Genomic DNA, 21,908 nt, shown 5'->3' with positions numbered 1-21,908 from the left:
AACCAGCAAAACTTAAGATCTGAAATTGATTGGGTAAGTTGTTGCTCCGAGCTTGCTACAGGAATCTCAGAGATTCTTGGCACGTAACTCTGGGAGGGTGCCAGGCTCTTGGTCTGGTTCTGAGCAAATCCCAGCTACCATTCACCAGTCGTTTACTCTGAGACACCCAGTCAGATGGCACACACCAAGTTTGGTAACTTGTTTTTGGTAACTTCTCTGTGTCAATCCAGTGGTGCCCGGCCAGTTGCAGAGCCATGGCCACGCTCATTCATCCACAGAATCAGATTTGTCCTAGTTCACAGAACGAGTCAATGGCTGCTCTACCTACCCTTTCATACCGGACCAAATTCCACCCTGGGAGTCCCGGTCGCACACCTTTGATAGCAGTGCTTGCTGTCCAGTGCAGATGCTACAAGACTTCCTACCTCTACTTGGCCATTACCTTTAGGATTGGAGGCTTCTGACTTGCCTGCAAGTTAAGAGTATGGGGAGAGATGAATTTAGAGCTTAAGTTAGTTATTGTATGAATCTATAAAACGCCTCAGTTAATGACTATTGCTTGCTCAGTAGTTAATTTTTGATGAAATTCAAGGAGGAAGAGGCTACAGGAGAAAGAAGTAGAGTTTCTGTTTGTGAATCTGGGCTCTTTGAGACTGCAGTGAATAAATGTATATGGTTTTTGTGGCATACAGCGCTGAGGAGGTGACTGTAACACTCAATATTCTGAAACAATTTACTACTGGGCAGTGCTGAAGGTTTAGCTGTGAGGTAACCTTAATGGATTCTGATTTTTGCTTTCTAGAGTTGCTGCTGTTTTTACTGAGAAATATAAGCAATATGTAGCCTTTTGTTTTAACTCACTTGGCTTTGCTGTACACAGTGGGGGCACATCCATTCAGCCTTAATTGTTGCTTAAAGATGTTTACTGGCTTTTCATTGCTGTGAGCTTGCTTCAGCTGTCCTGCAGACACTTCTGTGTACCCTTGACTCATTCCTGCTACTTGTCTTCGGCATTCTAACAACTGGATAGAAATATTTGTTTGTAGTTTGAACGGGGTTGTACAAAACAGCAGAAAGTAGGGCACCAAGCACCAAAGCTGGACCAAAGGCAAAGGCTAAGATGCCTTCAGGTCAAAGCCGGTTGCCCATGCGCCACAGCCAGAAGGTAAGCGAGGTGGTGGGACTCCAGGCTTCCTCTGCAGACAGTGGAAAGAGATCTCTGTGGAGAGCAGCTCCATCGCATGGTACTCCAGTCTTGGACATAGAATGTTATACGACACTTCGATACAGCTTAAACAACTAGAATAAAATTGAATTTGTCGGCTTGGTAAATGTTTACTGTAGTCTTTCCCTAAGAGATCTGATTTTGGCAACAATTAAAAGACAGTGGGCTACCTTTGTGCTAACCGAACGTAGCCATACTTTTGTTAGGTATTTATGCCCAAGTACGTATCCTTTGTACAGAAGTAGCTAAAGTGAAAAAATGTTTCTGTTTGACTGTCTTGATAGTAATGTGAATCCTTTCCATTCTATTATCTTAAATCATACTAAACAGAAAATAACAGCTTTCAAATGAAAAGAGGATTTAAGATGTTTTAGTAAAGTGCTTAATGCTCTGCTCTGCTTTTCTCAGTTTTCTGTACTTTCTTGTTTGTCATTTTGGATTGTGGACCTGTATTGTCAGTACCCATATTGTTGCACTAGATTTCAGTTATCTATGTTTTGAGATTACTGTTTTAAAATGTAATTAACTTTTTGTTATTTATTCTGCCTAAGTGTTCAGATTTTATTATGCTTGTGAAGGGCAGTGTTTAGATTATGATGTGGGCAGCATCAAATCAATGCTGTCTTCAATTAAGCATTTATTTGTGTAGCAGAATGATAGGTAATAAATTGTCACTTGGCAACTTTAATTGATTTATTAAATCCTGGTTTTAGTTGAGGGATTTTCTAGACATATTCCTGTTAATTTTAAAAACATTTTTCACTTTTCCTTTTGGTCTTTGGGCAATAAATATTTTTTAAAATAAATAAACTATGGTAGAAGTACTTAGTGGATATTACCTGTAAGCGGGGCCACAGTTTTGGTGGTGTTGTAGACAAGCAGTTAGAGGGACGTTTCAGAGAACTGTATCGTATTTGTGATGCTCCTTAGAAGACTGGTCTGCTCCTTAAATAGCAATGGTGCCCTATAGGGCAGTGTAGAGCAAAGAGTCACCCGTGGTTTTTTTTATGAAAATAAGAATAAATAAAAATATAAAGGAAAAAAAAAATTAAAAAGCATTTACATGCTGTCAGACCTGAGACTGAAGCACAGCCCTCCTGGTTCTGCAGCCAGGGCACCGTTCCCTGTTTGTGTGGCAGGCAGCCAGTAACTCAGGAGGTCCTCCTGGAACCCGGCCTTGGGTTTTGCAGAAGTCTATAAAAATGGAGATGTAGTGGGTTTAGAAAAACACAAAAGAAAGTTCTATTTCACATAATGAATAATTAAATGGTGGAACTCGCTGCTAAAGGATGTGGGAGGCCAAAAGGATAAATTCATTCAATTAATTACAGACAAGGCTAATTGTGAACTGTTAAACACAAGAGTCCACACATAACCTGTGGTTCCAGCTTGTTTCTGCTGGAGAATTTCTGTCCAGCTTCTACTGGCAATTCCCTGTCCTGGGGTGTCCGCCCGGCAGGTGCAGTCTCCTCTGTCCCTGCTGTAAAATAAGACGGAGTATATGCCAGCTAGTCAGAATGTGCTTATTTGAATAGAAAATAATACATTAGTGCCTGGCTGCTACGGAGTCATGGTTTAACTGGTATCGTTAATCGTTTGATAGCAATTACTCATCACAGCCCATGCATGGATTGGTGGGGGAAGTTGTGCCAGAAGTTGTATAGGTGTGGAAACATAATAGTCCTTGTTTGGGTACTGGCGTTATCAGGTGAGAGGTGAAGAGAATTAGAAACGAGTGTGAGAGGACAACTAGAGAATGTCAGTTTGTGGCGTGGACAGTCAACTCAACATGATAGTTTCTTCTGCAGAGCAAAGAGCGTTAAAGTAAGTGTCAAGCAATATCTTATTTGCTTGAAAGTACGTCAGATGATGCTTTACATAAAAACTTACCTAGAACAAAGATCGTGTAGCCCAGTATGCTGTCTCCAACAGTTGACCTAAGAGGATTCCTAGGGGATTATATTATATTTCATAGAATCAAAGAATGGTGTTCCTTGAACTCTTTGGACAGCCAGGTATTTTCAGCTCAGGTGGTTTCCTGAGGTCCCCGTGGTTTTTTATGTTCAGAAATCCCCAATAGATTTCCCTTCCATGTAGTTTTCTGGTCTCCCCTAGAGCTCATGAAGACTTTCAGTATGTCCGGCGTCTCTTGATGATGATTACCCCAAACAAGTTCCAGAGCTTTCGTAATTGCATCAGGAAGAGCTCTATCTCTTTTCATTCCTTTTTGAACTGAATTCCTTGAAACTTAATCTGATGATTCAAAAGTTCATGCACTGGAAGTAACAGTGAGCACAGTATCCCTACTCTTTCTTTCCTTCTCATTCATGACTTGTTAAACTGCACTGATATCCCACCTCAGCTGAAGAAATCCTAGTCCGCTCAACCTGTTCTCATACAGAATCACAGACTGGATGAGGCTGGCAGGCACCTTTGGAGATCTTCTAGTCCGACCTCCCTTTCCAAAGAAGGTTTGACTACAGCAGGTTGCTCAGGGCCACGTCCAGTTGGGTTCTGAGTATCTCCGAGGATGCTGACTCCACAAGCTCTCTGTAAGCTGTGGTGCCAGTGTTTGACCACTCTCACAATATAAGGGGGTTTTTTTTATGTTAAAGTAGAATTTCCTGTGTTTCAGCTTGTGCCTCTTGTCCTTCCATCAGGCACCACTGAGAAGACACTAGTTCCCCCTTTTTTACTCCCTCCCATTAGGTATTTAGACGTTGTTATGATCTTCTCTTCTCTAGCCTGAACAGTCCCAGCTCTCTCAACCTCTCCTCGCATGATAGATGCAACAGCCCCTTAATCATATATATGACCCTTCACTGGACTTACTCCAGTAAATCCATGTCTCTCATGAACTGGGACCCCAGCACTGAACACAGCAACCTAGATGTGTCTCAGCAGTGCTTGGCAGAGAAAAAGGATCACCCGCCTCTCTTAATGTGCTAGTAACGCTCTTCCTCATGCTTAGCCCAGGATGCTTTTGGTCATCTTTGCCGAAGGGCACGTTGTTGACGCATGATCACCTTGTCCCCTAGGACCTTCCAGAAGGTTGTCTCCTAGCCTGTATGGATGCATGGGGTTGTTCATACCACAAAATACAAAGCTATCTTTGGTTACTTGTTTTGTCTTTTTCTTAGCCCTTGCAAATTCTGCTGTAACTTTTTAACGTGAGCAGACCATAGTGAGAACTGCGTGGAGTATTCAAGATGTGGACAAACAATGGATTTAGTCAGTGGTATAATGATGTTCTTTTCCTTAGTATTCCCTATATTTATTCCTTACTAATGCCTAGCACTTAATTTGCTTTGACCACTCTGAGCACTGTTGCAACTATCTAACGTAACTACAAGAGTGTGCTTCCAAATCAAAATTATCACCTAAGAGCCTGTCATTTCATGGGTCAAATCAGCGTTGCTTTTTCTTGTATATATTACTTCAAATGTAATTGTGTTTTTATCTGCCGTTTTCAAACGCTGCTTTTTCTGGTCATGCCAGCTGATAAGATCCATCAGCACAGTTCGCTGTCACTCTTGCTCATCTGGGTAACTTAGCGTCACTTCTTTTTTAATGATCATCATTGCTAGTCTGACTAACTTGGTGTCACCAATCTTTTCTCAGTGAATTGTGAAGAAACTGAACAGCGGAGGCACAGGTCGCTGTAGTATTCCATCGGTGGCCTCCCTCCACTGTAAAAAATAGTCCTTTACTCTTATCCAGCATTTCTTATCTTCTCGTCAGTTGCTTTTCCAGCAACAACTTAAACCACAGTTTCCTAAGGAGCTTTTGGTGGCAGATTTTTCCAAAATGCTTTTACAAATCAAGCTAGGCTTCTGTCACTTTCAGCCACATGGCTACTGAGCACTTCCAAATCATTTAGGAGCAATAACCTCTCTTGGTTGGGGTTTATCTTCTCTGCAATTTCTAAGCCTTGCCAGCAGTGTCTGTCATGTTTCCAATGCCAAGGACAGGAGGAACAGGAGCAAAAGGAACAGGCTCTGGAAATAGAGATGAATTCTGCACTGGTAATGCCATAGAAACTTGACTGGTTTCTTAATTTTTGAAACGCAGCTGCTGGTGGCGCAATTCCAGCAGCTGGGCCAGCATCCAACGGTGAGGGGCCCACCCGTGGCGCTGTGCCAGTGTAGCTGAGAAGGGGAAATATGTTCTTCACCTCTGGGCAACCCAACACTGCTGACTTCTGCTTAATTTGCCTTTGGGCTTGTATGCTTTTGGCAGTGGCTGGAGAAAGGCAGTGCTGTGGGTTAGGAAGCGATGCTCTTATGACTGCTACTCTGCTTGCCATGAAAGTCAATAGAGACAGACCATTTTCGTACACTTGCTGACTGCAGTCACTGAAAAAAGAGATGGTATGAGTAGAAACCATAGCCATAAAAAAGATGACTGAGGCTCAGTGCCATCGTCCCCAACGCAGTTGGAGGAAGGCAGTAACGTGATCTGATCTGATCTGAGAAAGCGTGAATCAAGTGTTTAGGGCATTGATTGCTGCAAACAGCCTGTAATGCTGGTGCTGCTACTGTAGAAAATGCAAAACCAACCAAACAAGAAAAAAATATGTAAAAATGAAGAGCGCATTTTAAAACAGAGCTGTTTCCACTCTGCCTGCGCTTTCCCTGTACTGGCAGTGCCTGTCAGTCTCTGCGCACCACGCTCCAGGGAGGAAAGTAGAGTTGGTGGGTCTCATTGCAAAATGCAGCCTGGGGAACCTGTGTACCAACCTATGTGTGGGTACGTACAGCCAGAACACCTTTGTATAGCCCCGACACACACTTTCCAGTCAAAGACAGTTCCTGTAATCAGGAGTTAGTGTGATCTTTGTGTGCACGTGCAAAGACAGAATTAAGACCCTGGGTGTGCATCCCATACTAAGTCTTGGTCTCTCAGATCTGCAAATCAACAGTATCGTCAGCCTGACTTGACCAGATGGTAAACAGGGAGCTTCTCTGTCTTTGCAGCCGTGTACGTGAGGGTGGGATCTGTATATGCTTTAAAAATCATAGTTACTATAATTGTCCTAATACCTAGATGCCACCATTCAGGTTCCTTCTGCAAGATATTTGCAGTCAGGAAAATCTTTTGTGCGATAAAAGGGGTTTCTGAAGTGAGAAAAGATGCAAGGAACATAGATAAGCTTTTGTGAGATAAACTTTTATTTGCTGCTTAGAAAATTTGAATATGTTCCTGAGGGGTATTTTTTTATTTAGATGAGAATTTATATAAGAAGTTTAATTATTCCTACTCATATCAATTTAAAATTAATTATAATCTAAGGGATGATTTTTTTTTTATTATTTTATTCTGCATATGGTGTCTTCAAGCTCACGATTTGCCAAATGTTACATTAGAGTAGTAGAATGTATATTGACTGTTCATATATTTCAAACTTTTCCAAACAAATATATGAAAGCTTGATTGGCTTTCTGCAAGCAAAAAAAAAAGCCAATAAGCAAGTCTTTTAGTTGCATTTCTTGTTTTCACAATTTCCAATTCTGTAAAAATTAGCAAGGTAAAATCTTGGCCCCTGGAAATCGATGGAAAAATTTCTGTTAAATTATGTGCCCTAACATTGCCGAAGCTTTACCTGTTTAAAATGAACTGTAAAATTTTAAAGCATTCACTAGTGTGGTAGCACGCTCTTTTTGTTCTGAATTTTCTTTCCTTTTTTTTTTTTTTAACATTGTGTAGTGTTAAATGTAGATTTTCCTTAAAACAGAGAAATTTTCACATTGCGAAGTAGACATTCAAAAAAGCTAGAGGTGAAATCTGCGTTTCAACTAGAACTTTCAGGACTTGAAGTGGTCTGGGGTCTTCAATTCCCACAGGTCCCACTGAAAATCAGAGGGGACTCCTGAAGAGCCGAGTACGTGCCGTTTGATATTGGGTACCAGGAAATCACAGAACGGTTTGGGTTGGAAGGGACCTTAAAGACCATCCAGTTCCAACCCCCCTGCCCTGGGCAGGGCCACCTTCCACCAGACCAGGTTCCTCAAAGACCAGGTTACCCTACTGAGGAACCTTAATGTAGTGCTCTTAATTCCCCGTATGAGCAACAGAGAAAAAAATAGGTTCCTCTAGAGGGTCATTTATCCCACTTAATGACTGAGTGACTTTCGAGGAGGGGCCAATCTCTCTCCTTTGGTTACAGCAGAAGTCAGGAGTGTGCATTCTTAATTTAAGCACCCTTATTAGACTCTAACCAAGGTGGCAGACAGACTTTGGTATCATAGCTGTATTGTAATCACTGACTGGAAGGAGCTGGACCCTTGACTGGCACAAGACTCCTGAGGATTCCATCCTCCCTGCATGTATGGAATAGTTCTGTAAGAGCATTTAGGTATCTTGAAACGATCAATTTCCTGAGAGGATATGGAACCCCTGCTACATTTGCTGAAACCCCTGCTTCATCCTCCTCCCAAGAACCTAACCTGAAAGCCAAACCAGCCCCTGAGCCCTACCTTCTGGCTCTCATTCTGAGAGCATTTTAGTGAAGAGGAACACTAATCAACACTCTCATTTTAGAAATTAGTTAACTGCACTTCCTGCATATATTTTAAAAAATTGAGCATCTTTATTTATCATTTATAGGAAATGACATTAAGCATGCCTCAACCCCTAAACATGCTTCCAAAAAGACCTGGCAAAGTCTGGTGTCTCTAGGACACTGAAACTACACTCTCTATTGAAAAGAGAAAGAAATGCAGCTGCTCTATTTTGTGATTTTTCATATCATGCACAGAATAAAAAAAAATTACCTTCTTTTATTTCCAAATGTCTGAAGCTTTATATAGTGCTTGACAGAGTGTATGAGAAGGCGAAACTGTTGATATTTTAAGGTGTGCTACAAGAGAGCTACACAGCACGGCTGGAACGTGTGGGTGCTCTAGCAGTCAATGGCTTTATCTTGCCAGAACGCTGGACAATTTTCAGTAACGGAGAGCTGGCAATAGCAGCAGGCTCCATCGCAGAGGAGCCACGCAGACCGTCCTGCTGATCTGAGCTCTGTCCCTGTGGTATGCAGTTACAAGAAGTGAGTGGGTGCAAAAACAATGCGGCTCACAAGAGATATTGGGATTTAATGATATTTTTCCCCAAAATAATCTTCATCATAGGGACATAAATGTTTTTACATGAGTAATATCTCTTGAATATTTCTGTGTCTTATACTGTCAGCTATTTCCTTACCTTACGCTCCAGAACTAAAGTAATGGAAAACTGGTATGTATTTCAAGGGAAAACTCGGTATTATGAGATAATTCTCTCCTTACACGTATTCTAGGCAACTGTTGTAACTATTGGCTGTAAGTGAAAACATACAAGTTTTGTCATAAAGATAGTTTAGAGAAATTCCTGGACTCATAACTACCATCGTAGATGGGATTTTTCCTTTTGGGCAAAGTCGGAACATTAGTATTGACTTTCAGAAAAAGATAGGCCTGGCCAAATATTTGTTCTTTTATTGGGTTGTTTTCTTTTTAAATATGGGAAAGTTCCATGAAAGTTATTCCTGGGATTTTGTGTATCTGCACAGAAGAAATCAAGCAAGGCATAAGATAGGTTGTGCTATTAAATCAAAGTAAATTTTTTAACGAGGAACATCTGATAGCCATCTATTATTTCTTTCACACCTCTACATTTCTTGGCTGGTCGGGACAAGGTAACTCATAGCCGTTGAATTACCAGTTGGAGAGAGAAGCTCCGAAGGGTTATGCCTTAACAATGCTATTTCACACACCTTGTGATGCAACTTTGTGACAGACTAAGTCTCTGAACGTGGCACCCTGAAAGCATGCTTTTATGGCCATCGTGTCTCCTTTTACATCACTTGCAGGCATTGCTGTTTCTGAGTGAAGCTGGGCGTGCAAAGACACTGGGACAACCCAGAGGGTAGAGCGTGCTCTCACCTGCCTTGTCACTGCAGGTCTCAGCCTCCAGGTCTCTGCCGTGTCATTGTGGTGGCAATGCCGTGCAGAAACAACAGGCTGTCAGGTCAATCACTACAGAAAACTACCTGAGTATTCAGTGTCCTGGAATTCCGAGCCGTCTTGAGGACAGAGATGCCAGTTAGAAATGGAGATAATACAGAGACCAGAAATGGAAGTAGAGAAACAAGCATCCCAGCATTACATGCATCGGAGCCTCGTACCTTTCAGAGCGTGGGTGATGTAGGAGACAGATTTTTCTTTTAATAAATTAGTTTACTGCACTGCAGTTTAATGAGGTAAGAGATTTACAGCTGGGAGTTGTTGCCTTCTGTTGTTCTTGGAAGCCAAGTTGTGTAGATGTGTGGGGCACATGGATGTGCAGCTGTCCTCGGCGATTAGGACAGCTAAACTAGTAAAATAATGATGCAAAATGGAATATGTTTAGCAGCTTATTTCTTGCCAGGTTGGGATTTCTTGCAATTGGGGTGCCAGTTTGTGTATTTGGATCCTGCCATCAGAATACCCTGACAGGGAAGTGACTCTACACCCTGTGGTCTCTCTCATGTCTCCTGTTGTACCTTGCTGAGCGACGTAACTTTAAGGGTGTTGAGCAAGTGACAAGTCCGTAATTGCAGACTCAGAAGACTGAAATCAGAGTTTGGAAATCAAAGACACTTTTAAAAATCCTGCAAAGCCTTGCACTGGGTTCCCTGCCCTTCCCACAGCCGCGCCCACGTCTGGTGTCTGAAATGAGCCCTCCAGCCCTGTGTTACCTCAGCTAGCCCTCTGTGGAGAGGAGTGATTTTTGGATAACGCTGATTTCCTTTTTAAGGAAGGTACACCCCAACCTGTATGACTGCACTTACCATTACGCAAACAGGGAAGTGCAGCAGCGCTGTGTCGCTGCTACTTTTGGAATCACACCAAGGGAACCAAGATATCTCCTAAGTTTTGGGTTAAGGAGTTCAGGAAAGCAAACTAGTCTCATAACCAACATTATTTCAGTCATGAAAAGCAGCTGGAGTGAGTGAAAGAATTCTTCCTCCGAGTCCCAGAAGGAACCTTGGTATGTTTTGCTCCAACACCTGACTTTCAACATTGGCTGGCAGCACAGAAACATGCCACTGCTGTGGCTGCTGCTCTGGGGAAGGTCCTGCTCTGTTTTAACAGGGTGGTACTTGGCTAACAGTCATGCCTCGGAAAATTAGCATTTAAATATCTGTAAAGTAATCTGAGCTATAGTGTTGGTCTCCAAAGGCAGCAATGAATAAACAAAACTTGGAGTATTTAGGTCCTTCTCCCCCCAGCCCCCCATTCTCATAATGGACACACTATGTTCCTCCTGCCGGTAAGAGGCATTAGCAGAAGGTAGGACAGACTGCCTAGCAACCCGCAGAAATCCCAGAGAGAGGTGGAAAGGAAGTGATTTTCATGTAATTATTCACTTCCACAAAAGCTGTTGTCAGGTAGACACTAGAAACATAGCTCTTCTATTATTTGCCTAACCTACTTTTAATCTTTTGAGAATCACTACCACTAAAGAGAGGGAAAAAAGAGCTTAATTCAGCCATTTTCTGCCCGGCCATTTCAGTTGTGTTTTCCTGCTCTAATGAAGGCTCTGCTTTCAGAAGCTGTGTTGTTTAGAAGCCCCTGGGTAGTAAACTTCAGAAACAAACTAAGTCCTGTATCCAAAACTCAACATTTTTTTCACTGCTTCTCCATAATACACAGGTCATATTTTGGTTTAATTTCTCATTTAGTGACATTTCCAATTGAGCTGAGAGAGTAACAAGATAATTTTTCTTTTTTTCTTTTTCTTTTATTTTCCCAAGAAGGCATTTGGGGACAGAGGGCAGGGGCTAAAGAGCTTATTTACTTTGGGCACCACAGTTGGTGCCAGTGTGCTTGGATCCAGCAGGTTTTGTACTTCGCTGAACGCGGCGACCCCCAGCCTCAGTTCCTCGGAGTCGGCTGAGGGTGCGTGGAGATAACCCAGGGATGCGTTGGTACTGTTCTTGCCGTCTGGATAAGCCTGGAGGGCTTGTGCTTCACCTGTAAAACATCCTGCTAAGCTCTTTTGCATCGATGGCTGAACAAAGAGTGACCGCCTCCAGGTAGCCTGAGGACAGGCACATTGTCGGCGAGCAGTCTGATCGACAGCCTTATTTTTCTACATCGCACTTCTAGCGTAGGTTCAGGAAATGTAGATTTGATAAATTTAGATATTGAAAGTTTTATTTTAAAGGAGTATCTTTAGTGGAACGTAAGTATATCAACAGTATGTTGAACTGCTAGTGAAGGTATATTTGTGGAGGCAGCGACTTTCAGATTGGTTTGTATTGAAGGTCGTCACATGCGTTCTCAAAAGCGTTAACCTATGTCTTCAGTTAAAGTAATACTCTACTTGGAAAGGCTGCTATACAATTGTGTTGTGACAGTCTCTTTCGCTCACTGGTTGTTCCAAGATTCTGTTTTCAAGCAGGAAACTGTATTTTCCTAGCCAGCAAAAAGCTTTTCATTGACCCCTGGGATTTACTAGTTCAATTTTGTAATAAAATTATTTTATGTTTAAATAAATTAAATCTTTTAATCTGGTTTCTAAATAAATGTATCTTTTTATAATTAACTCTGTTGAAAAGATTTGTTGAAAAGTTTGTTCTTCCCTGTTTGATTTTCTCTGCAGGATTCATAGGAGCAAGAGACATGGTCAGTGTACTGCTAGTCAGGAAAAGAGCAGAATGCATGCCAGGAGTGGATTTGGTAACTTTGAATGTCTGCATCTTCTCAGTGTTTGGGCTGGTTTTGAGAACAGAACCGTACTTTGAACTGAAATGCGTGGTTTGTGCAGTCACATGGCACAGATGTTCAGCTGATTTTTGTGTTTGCTGCTACTGAAGAAAAAAATCCAGTTGATTACAAGAGAGTGACTAGAGAATAAATGAAAACACGTTAATTTTTGGAGAGATTTCAGTGGATGGCGTGAATTGCCCAGAGTATAACCTTATGTGCTTTTTGCAACAGGCTCGAAAACCACCACACGTGGCAATGTAGCTCAGGGGTGGACGTAGGTGCTTTGGCTTCTTCTCCATCCTATGAACAAAGCGTTCCGCATTGAAACTGAAAATATCCGAACTGAATCTGTGTCTGTCCTTTCTGGTGGGATGTCATGTGAATGTATAACGTTCTCCCATCTTGGTTAGTGTACGAGGAACATAGGAGGAGTCAAAAAAACCCAAAAAACAATCAAACCACCAGCACCAGCACTTACACCTGTAGCTTTCTTTCCAGTGTATGTATGTCCAACCTTCATACAGCAGTCTACTTTTCACCCTGATGCTCTCTCTTGCTGTTGTCAGCTGTGCTACACCACGCCAAACATAGTAGTTTGTGATGTAGCTGAATGTTCTTCATAATGAAAAAGCTGGAAAAAAAAAATTAATTGGAATAAGATCACAGGTAAAATGCTCAGCCCTCCAACTATTGCCTATTTTATCATTTTTCGTAGAAGATACATTCATACATACATAAAAATGTAACTTGTAGCAGAGGAATGTAATACACAGCAATTTAAGAAATGTTCTGGGAACGATTATTATTGCACGTTAACCTACGCTGTGTAGGCACATTTCAATCAGAATAATTCTTGAATTTCCTAGTGTCTTCAAAAGTTCATCTTAGTGATAATATTTTAATTTATTTAAGAGACATGGGATCTAAGACTGGAAAAAATAGTCTTGTAAATAAAAAATCGTAAAGCTCACTGCCTAAGAAACTTCAGGCTGTGTGGTACTTCCCTGTGGCAGTAGAGAGTATGTGCTCTGGGTTCTTAATATCAAAACATTATTTTGAGTAGCAGATTCCAGTGGCCCTGGAGTCCTGCTCGTTGCTACAACAGAGCAGCTGTGGTCAGAAGCCTCTGCATGTGCAGGATTTGTACATTAGTAAGTACGTCTGCAGGAAAAAGATACCATTACGTATGAACAATCCTAACTGGCAATCCCAGGCACAAATCCAGGCTGGGCGGAGAATGGATGGAGAGCAGCCCTGAGGAGAAGGACTTGGGAGAGATGGTGGACGAGAAGCTCAACATGAGCCAGCAGTGTGTGCTTGCAGCCCAGGAAGCCAACTGCATCCTGGGCTGCATCCCCAGCAGCGTGGCCAGCAGGTCGAGGGAGGTGATTCTCCCCCTCTACTCTGCCCTGGTGAGACCCCACCTGAAGTACTGTGTCCAGTTCTGAAGCCCCCAACATCAGAAGGACGTGGACCAGTTGGAGAAGGTCCAGAGGAGGCCACGCAGATGATCAGAGGGCTGGAGCACCTCTCTTATGAGGCCAGGCTGAGAGAGTTGGGGCTGTTCAGCCTGCAGAAGAGGAGGCTCCGGGGAGACCTTAGAGCGGCCTTCCAGTGCCTAAAGGGGGCTGCAGGAAAGATGGGAATAGAGTTTTTAGTAGGGCCTGTTGTGATAGGACAAGGGGTAATGGCTTTAAAGTGGAAGAGGGTAGGTTTAGATGAGACATAAGGAAGAAATTTTTTCCACTGAGGATGGTGGAACAGTGGCCCAGGTTGCCCAGAGAGGTGGTGGATGCCCCATCCCTGGAAACATTCCAGGCCAGGTTGGATGAGGCTCTGAGCAACCTGATCTGGTTGGAGATGTCCCTGCTCCTTGCAGGGGGGGTTGGAGTGGATGGGCTTTAAAGGTCCCTTCCCACCCAAACCATTCTATGATTCTATGACACGAAAGAAAGGTTCTAGTCTGACCTTGCAACAAGGTCAGAATATCTTGGTAGCATCTGTCTGTCCATCTGATTGTCCTCTGAATTGTATGTGTAGGCTCATAGCATGAGGAGCTGCTGTTTTTCTGTGGGGTTCCAGCAGAAAGGTCAGCTTGGTTTTCCATTTCAGCTCCTATTCAGTCAGAGACGTTAGCTGGTGACTGAAAGCAGCCTTTAATGTGGGCTGATAGAAAGAAATTCTCAGCCTGAGATGAAGGGACAGGGTGAAATAGGGACTTCAGCTTTTTCTCAAAGTCATTAGAAACTGCATTTTTTCCTCCTGTTTTGCTCAGCATATATTTTGGGGTTTCCTACAGTTTTCTGTCAGAAATTGTTAGCCCTGCTCTGACCTGTTGGAGCAGCGCTTGGAGCTGTAGGTGGCATCGCCAGAGGCAGCAGCCCCCGAACGCTCTTCCCGAATTCAGGCGGCAGGAGGAGAGGAGGGAAGCCTACGTTAGGGTGTCGGCTGGCAGATTCTTTTCAAATGGTTTGATTCTTGGTTTAGTCCTCTCATTATGGCCCCCTCCATTGATTTGCTTTGCCTACGTTAAATACCCAGATAGCTTAGCTGACTCGCTGCTGTGTAGTACAGGTGGAGATGTTCTGTAGCCGAGATGTTTTTTTTACAGTTTCCGCACACTCCCCACATATTGTGAGAGACATCGGCACATGAACATTAAACCTGTCATGATGTGTAGACCTTAAACTCTAGTAATGCTCCTGTTTAAGTCTATTTGGCAACAGGTTGTTTTATGCAGACCTTCTTACTGTTATAAATATCTGCAACTATTCTATGCCTTCACCTTGAAATTTCATTTATTATCTCCTGCCAGCAAAGGCTTTGTTGTTAAAATTCATTTTGAAACCGAAGGCAAACTGCTTTTTAAAATACAAACACTGCTGAGATTCATCAAAAAGTAATGAATAATTCAAATTAAAAGAAAACTCTAAAGTGATTGCTCATTCTCTGACAACAAAAGGGGAAATAAATGACTTATCAACATTTGGAACATTGTGCTTGAAAGAGTAAGCGAGCATTTATCTGGCCTTTGAGATCTCCCATGTTCTCAGACAGTGTTTCATTATGGAATTGTTGTTAACCGCTCATAGTTAAGGATGCTTTGAGCTTTGCAGCTGAAGTCGGTGTTCAGTCTCACTCTTAAGAATTAAAAAAAGTGTGTATTTAGGAAAAAGCGCGTATACTTACAAAAGTGCGTATCCAGTATGAAAAGTGCGAATTGTCATTAACCACTCGGTAGTTAAGGATGCTTTGAGCTTTGCAGCTGAAGTCACTGTTAAAAATGAGAAAAAGGGCGTATTTAGGAAACTAAACCACTAGGATGCATATTTAAGCCAGTGCTCAGACACCAGTGTGAAATTAATTCCTTTGATTTTGATAGACATACTCAGGGAAGCAGACGTCAGTGTGTGGGTACAAATATTAGCAGCCCTGGCGTGTTTATACAGCCCTTACATCTTTATAACAGATCTGTTAACTGTAGACTCTAAGAAAGGTTGTGGAAAGACCGAACCAAAGTATCACCTGAATCAAAGTATCACAAAGATTTGATCCAGGCCAGGCTGGACGGGGCTGTGAGCGCCCTGCTCTGGGGGAAGGTGTCCCTGCCCAGGACAGGGGGTTGGAACTGGGTGGGCTTTGGGGTCCCTTCCAACCCAAACGGTTCTGTGATTTGTACCATTAAGAAATCTCTGAAATATAATTAAGAAGATTGCAAAAAGAGAAAGGATGACGTGTGTTTTTTTACATACACAAATCTCTGAAACAGAGGCACCTAAAGCCTCTGTGTAAGCCCAGACTAGTATCAAGAACCCATGGCTACTACCTCAACATCCCTATTGATTCTGAGAGTTCAGAGAGCAGTACCCTTGGGAGGAAGTCATGACACCCCTCCTGGGACAGGTCAGGTAAGGCTCTCAGGCCAGAGCCGGTTGTAATGACCTTGACGATATTTTCCTGTTTGGTATAAAGCTGGGAGCCTTCCTCTATTGCAGCTTTATTCATTCCTGCTACTTTTCTTTGTGCGTAATTAGGCATATACTTTATTGTCTATACACTGCCTGCTCTTTAGAGGTCTTCCGGGGGCTTTTTTTGGTGTAAATTCCATCGTATCTTTCAGGCCCATATGTAGTCTTTCCTACTTCGTGCCACAGTGACAATAGTGCTAGTGTTACACAGTGATTATTCTCATCTGTTGACTTAAAGTAGAGAAAAAAATATTACCTTCCAATCACGGTAGGTCTGTGAATCAACAGTTAGAAGGCTGCCGTTACCGCGTGCAAGGTGCTTGTGAGGACGTACAGGTATGCACACAACTGGGTGTAGAGACGGGCATTTGAACAAAGAATAAGTGCTTGAGATGGTTTAGTGCTGGGCCATCTCTAAAAAGTCATATTCTCTTTTGTTTGCTTTTCCCATTTTTACCATTATTTGAGCAATAAACTGAAAAATTAAACCATAAACTGGTGTTTATGCCAAGAGCTTGTCTACCCCGCCCGCAGGCAGGGGCAATGTAGGCTGATGAGGTCCTGTTCCTCCAGGGCCTGGGTGCTGGAGTCTGAGATGCCTGGCTGTGGATTTGAACATATAACCTGCCATGAACGTAATTTCCCAGTATCCAAGTATTTCCAAGTGTCTTTTTACCAAACTCCTCCCACTTCGGCTCAAAACATCCTCAACGTGCATTTTAGGCATCTTGCATTTTGCCGATGGATTAATGTGCAGCCGTGCTGAGCGAGACAGAACAGTGACATTTCATGAATAGCTTCCTAGCTGAGGTGTAAAATTAAGATTTTCAGGTGACAACATAATATGCTTTTTAAAAAACTACATCGCTTTTAGGAGGATCAGACTGAAAATAACTACTTCATTTCTCCATGTTCCCCAGACGTGAAACATTTTGACACGTTTGGAGTTCCATGTAGCTGTTTGTCGTGACTCTGAAAGCTTGCGGAAGTGCCAGTTGAAGTCTGTTTATCCTGGAGGTGTTCCCTGGAGCCATGGGAGAATTCCATGAGAGCTGCATAGTAGTGTATAGGAAATATATATAGGGAGTACGGAAAGTAAGGGAAGGTACAAAGTTAGAAAAAACCTGGAATCTAATGGTAGTCCTTCAGGTGAGCAATGTTCGTTATTATTCCATGCAGTATGGAAAGAATAAATGTCAGCACACACCAGGTTTTCCCCAGGGTCTCTGCTTTGTTCAGGTACAGCATCAGCTCAGCTCCTTTCAGGACAGTTATGCAATATTTTGCTTTGTCCTTTTCATTCGTTGTAAATATACTGCATGTTGTTCAAACCTTGATCATCGCAAAAAAGGCTCAGCCTTTCAAAGTTCCTTATTCTGCACTGTCCACGTGTTTCATAAACCTCAGTTATTTTGTTTTCGGTGTATGGCATGACCCCGTCTTACTGATGTATAGAGGTATATAGTGAGACTAAAAGGAGAGGCCATCAATATTTTTTGGATTTTCAATTTGAAGTTGGTAGACCTGACTTTTTGTATTGTGGTTTGTTTTCTTTCACTTGTTCCAGACATGGCTTTCATTCACCTTAGTTGCAACAGTGGATGCTCAGTAATTTTGTACGTCAGACACCCATTAAATGAGGACTACCAAGTTAATGAACATTTGAGAAAGGGTTGGTTTAAGTGATTGATGGACATAACGTCACATAGCAACTTTATAGCAGAGACATGAAAAGAATCTAATTCTCCAGAGCAGTATTCTGTTGTCTTCACTACAGCACATCCCCCTTCTTCCTTCTTCATCCTTCTTCATTCATTACATGCGCTACAATCGTGGCAACAAAGAGGCAAGGGATCCTCCAGACAACAGCATCCTCTGTTTGCACAGCTCGATTCATCTCCTCGGGCAGAGAGGCGAATAGTCATGTAAATGAAGATTGTGTCCTAGATCTACAGACGAGAAGGCCAAATTCAGATTACCCAGGCAGATGTAATAACTGGGTAATGCTAGCTTTTTCATTCTGTTCTGTGGAATTGTGTTTGTACCAGTGCAAATCAGTGATCAGCAGGACACAGTTGAGACCACTGCTTGTGAGCTAATGGTGTGAACTGGGAAAACTGGAAAGTGAAGTGTGGGAAAGCCTCAAAACGGGGATCGGGGCACAGACAGCTCTGCTGTTCCCCTTCCCTGTCAGGAAACGGAGAGTGGAGAGGCTCATGGTGTGTCACGGTCAGGCCACATTTCTACCTGGAGAAGGAAAAAAGTGCCAGGAGCGTTGAATCGTGTTTGCTTCGCCTTCTCCCTTTGGGAACAGAGCTTCATCACATGGGCTTGTTGAACAGCCCCTTCCGAGCAGCAGGAACGACTGCTGTGCCGGAGTCGGAGCGATGGCTGTGCCGCTATTATTTGAGCCGACATGCGCATTCTTCTCATTGGCCCATGTGTTGCTGATGCAGCGCTGGGCCTAGCATGGCTACAAAATGGCTGTAATGTGGGTGCAAAATGGTAAGCACAGTCGATATAAAGGTTCTGTCCTTTGGCACTTGATTTTTTAAATATTAGGGATATAATAAAGGTTTGTGCTTTAATGTTAATCTTATTTTGGCATGGAAACATTTTAAGTATGATATAAAAAAAAAGTAAGAAGAAACACTTTAGTTCCATCTCATAGAGTAGGTGCTAACAGAACACTATAAAACATTTTCAGTCCCCAAATTTATGAATACATACTACTGAATTGACTTAATTGTCACTAACCAAAGGATTCTGAAGGCACGAAGTTTACAAAGCATGAACAGGATGTTCGCTGGTACCAGTCCTTTCCTCTGGAATTTACTCATGCCAGAAGCGTCTCCAGCCCTGTCTCATTTCAGAAAAAACATACTCCTTTTGTGCCAGCCTTTCACCAGATGCTGGCTCCAGAACCCTTGGTTTGCAGCTTACTGGTGGTGTTTCCTTTGTCTCTGTCCTTCAGAATTTCATTGTTCTGCAGAATTGTGCCCCATTCATTCCGTGTACTTGGAAAATGTTACAACTCCTAGTCTAAGCCAGACGTTGCAAATTCAGCACTCTGAGGAGTAATTTGTAATGCTTTTGTTGCCGTGAGCTAGATGGAGGACACCTGGGTTTGTGAGCAGTGTCTACCAGAGCCCATCTGTACCCACTAGAAGTTCTAATGAGAATGACTTCCCCGAGGTGCGGTTTATGGATGACTAAGGCTGGACGTGACTTAGAGTGATAAACAAGGCGTGTACCTTAACGAATTCTCCAGCCACAAATGAGAACTGCAGTTTGATGCTAAATGTTAAATGCTCACTAGCTGTTGGGGCACGAGTATGAAGAACTGATCTGTAAGATCAGCTGCGTGGCTTTAAAATGTTCACACATTTAGGCTTGGGGCAAAAATACAACAGAGTCAGTCCATCGCTCGTGTTTTTCCAGCTACCAAAAATCTACCTGTGGTTTCTGAATTCATTTCCCTATTTGCCACTTTCTTGATCAGCTGTAGGTCTTTTTGCCATTTCAGAAACCTGAAATAGAAATACTAGTGGTCATCACAAATTAAGCGTCACTAGTTCTCTGAGCATACAACCCAAAAGAAGCTACCCTGATTCTATTATTGCACTCAGTAAATAAAATTACTTCCTCCTTTCTGTTTAACGTTAGCCGTAAGTTCTGGTGGAATTTCTAGATTGATGGCATAGAGTGCAACAAAAGCAAAGGGTGCAAAATCAGTCTGATTCAGCCTTGTAGAATACATGAATGTTTGCTTACAGAACATGTTTCTCATAAAGTACTTTCCACTTTTTATGTTGAAGCACTGCCAGATGTCAGTCTTTAGAGGAGACTTGTTTTCTTTGAAGGGAATAATGTCACCGATGGCCAGAATTGTATCTGTTTTTCTAACTGGGTACAGAGGACCTCCAGAGGGATGTGCTGTCTGCTCCTCTTCTCAAGGAGCTTTGTGAAAAAAACAGCAGTGGAAGGAACCAGCAGATTCTACGCGTGCTGATCCAGTTTCCTAGCTTTTGTTTCTGCTGAAGGCGACCGTGCATTTGCAGTTGACCTATGCAACTGACAGCTTTTTGGGAGCTTCCGATCTTGTTAAAGAGCCTGTCTGTCAAAGGGCTTTCTCTGTGCCGTTTTTTCCTTACCAAGTGGTGAAACTTCGAGATGTAATCAGCTGGATCTTATTCAGTATGGCAGCAATGAAACCATTTAAGCCACTGATGCAAATTGAATGTGATCTTAATGTTATTCCTAAACGAAACAGTCACAGCTCCAGAGACCAAGGTCTCACACGATCACGTGTAAAACAAATACATCCCCTTCGGATATTTATGAGTATTTGACCGCTATTATTAGTATTACTATTATTAGTCATGAACTCATTACCTGCATTACCTCTGTCCTGTCTCGACCTTAGAGCAGCTAAATAACCAGCTATGCCTCGGGCTATCCGTCAGTATTTTGTTACTTCTGTGAGAAGCACTTTGGTTGCTCTGCTTTGAAAAAAAAAACGTACAGAGCTCACTTATCCCAGGAAAGCAGGAGTCAGAATTTATTGGATTGGAAATAATAGTGGAGCTGTGTAGATACGGGTTCTTCACATTGCTCTCATGGCAAAATCAGGAGTTAAAAGAGTATATTCACCTCCGGAAAGAACTCATCCAGACCCTAGCCGAATGAACTGAACTGTTTGGCTGCAGTATTTTTAAAGTAAAAAAAAATGGCACATTAATATTCTGAGATTGCTGTGAGGATAATCTCACTGTGTCAGCTCATGCTTCCTTTTTTTTTTTTTTTGTTTTGTCTGATTTTGAATTTAGTATTTGCATCACTTTAGGATATAAATGTTACTGTAATGATATTATAAAGCTACTTACTTGCTAAGCTCTACAGAACTTTTATTTGCTAGTTGTACAGTGACCAGAACAACCATTGTGCATGACTGGGGCCACCAAATATTGCTGAAAAAAACCCACCTTTCCCTGGATAAGTTGTGTCTTCTCTTTCCCCAGCTCAATTTGTATTTTATCTACGAATGGCGTATTTTGTCTTTAGAGCATTTTTTCACAGTAGGTTGTTTAATTTGAATAAGTAATCATCAAGTGAGAACGAGATAAATGATTATATTTAGGTTGCAATTATGAACACCTTGTAGTGTTAATAAAACCATTAAATAATGTGTACAGGGTGAGACTCTTCTGCAAAACCTCTGTCTCTCTTTCTACTTAGGTTAGCTTGAACCTCTAAAGACCAGTTAGTTCTCCTTGTTTATACCACTGGGAAAGAGGGAAGAAATTCACTCACAGCGCATTATTTTGAGGTTATGACTTAGGAAAGGTTTGCCAGAAACTGTTGCGCTGTACAGTTGCTTCCACAAATCTGCAGTCAATGTATGCCTAAAGGTTATGCCTTCTTCACCTTTTTAACCACTGCATTTTTTTTGTCTTCAGGTGTGGGTGGACGCCGGTACACAGATATTTTTCTCTTACGCGATCTGCTTGGGGTGCTTGACAGCACTGGGAAGTTACAACAACTATAACAACAACTGCTACAGGTAATGTCTCCCGCACTTCAGTTTTACACTTAGTTTCGGTGACAGAAGTGTCCACAGACTTAGCTTCACTCATGAGTGCTTACCTTTTTCTTTAGCTACTTGTATGAGTCATCATAAGCACATGCACATGTTTTTGTAAAACAGAGATCTATAATGTTTATTATAATTGTTTCAGAGGAAGTCTTTTCCAAAATTTGGTGGTTTTATCCCTTTTGAGCGTATCTGACCTGTACACAGCCATAAGCCACTCAGTACACACAGGTATACACAGTTGCATGTACAATATACTGAATTCCGTACATGTATAATTACATATGTGTGCAATATTTGATTGTATAATAGATACCTGCTTAAAAACAAAATCCTACGCAAAACTATTATTAAAACTCACCTGAGTTTGGTCTGTGCTCTGAATGTCG

At 42.2% G+C, this 21,908-nt stretch overlaps 1 protein-coding gene across 1 annotated transcript in view; it reads left to right on the top strand.

The window, feature by feature from the left end:
- Positions 1–21,908, top strand: part of SLC6A11 (solute carrier family 6 member 11) — a 100,896-nt gene that overhangs the window by 61,363 nt on the left and 17,625 nt on the right. Inside the window, exon 8 of the mRNA XM_086755406.1 lies at positions 21,386–21,489. Within this exon, the coding sequence (XP_086611532.1) occupies positions 21,386–21,489 (104 nt within the window). The remainder of the gene's footprint in view (positions 1–21,385; positions 21,490–21,908) is intronic.

The sequence above is a fragment of the Chlamydotis macqueenii genome, chromosome 10 (assembly GCF_036417535.1).
Source record: "Chlamydotis macqueenii isolate bChlMac1 chromosome 10, bChlMac1.mat, whole genome shotgun sequence".
NCBI classification, from domain to species: Eukaryota; Metazoa; Chordata; class Aves; order Otidiformes; family Otididae; genus Chlamydotis; species Chlamydotis macqueenii.
Note: the sequence above shows the minus strand (reverse complement) of the source record. Positions and strands in the feature narration are given on the sequence as shown.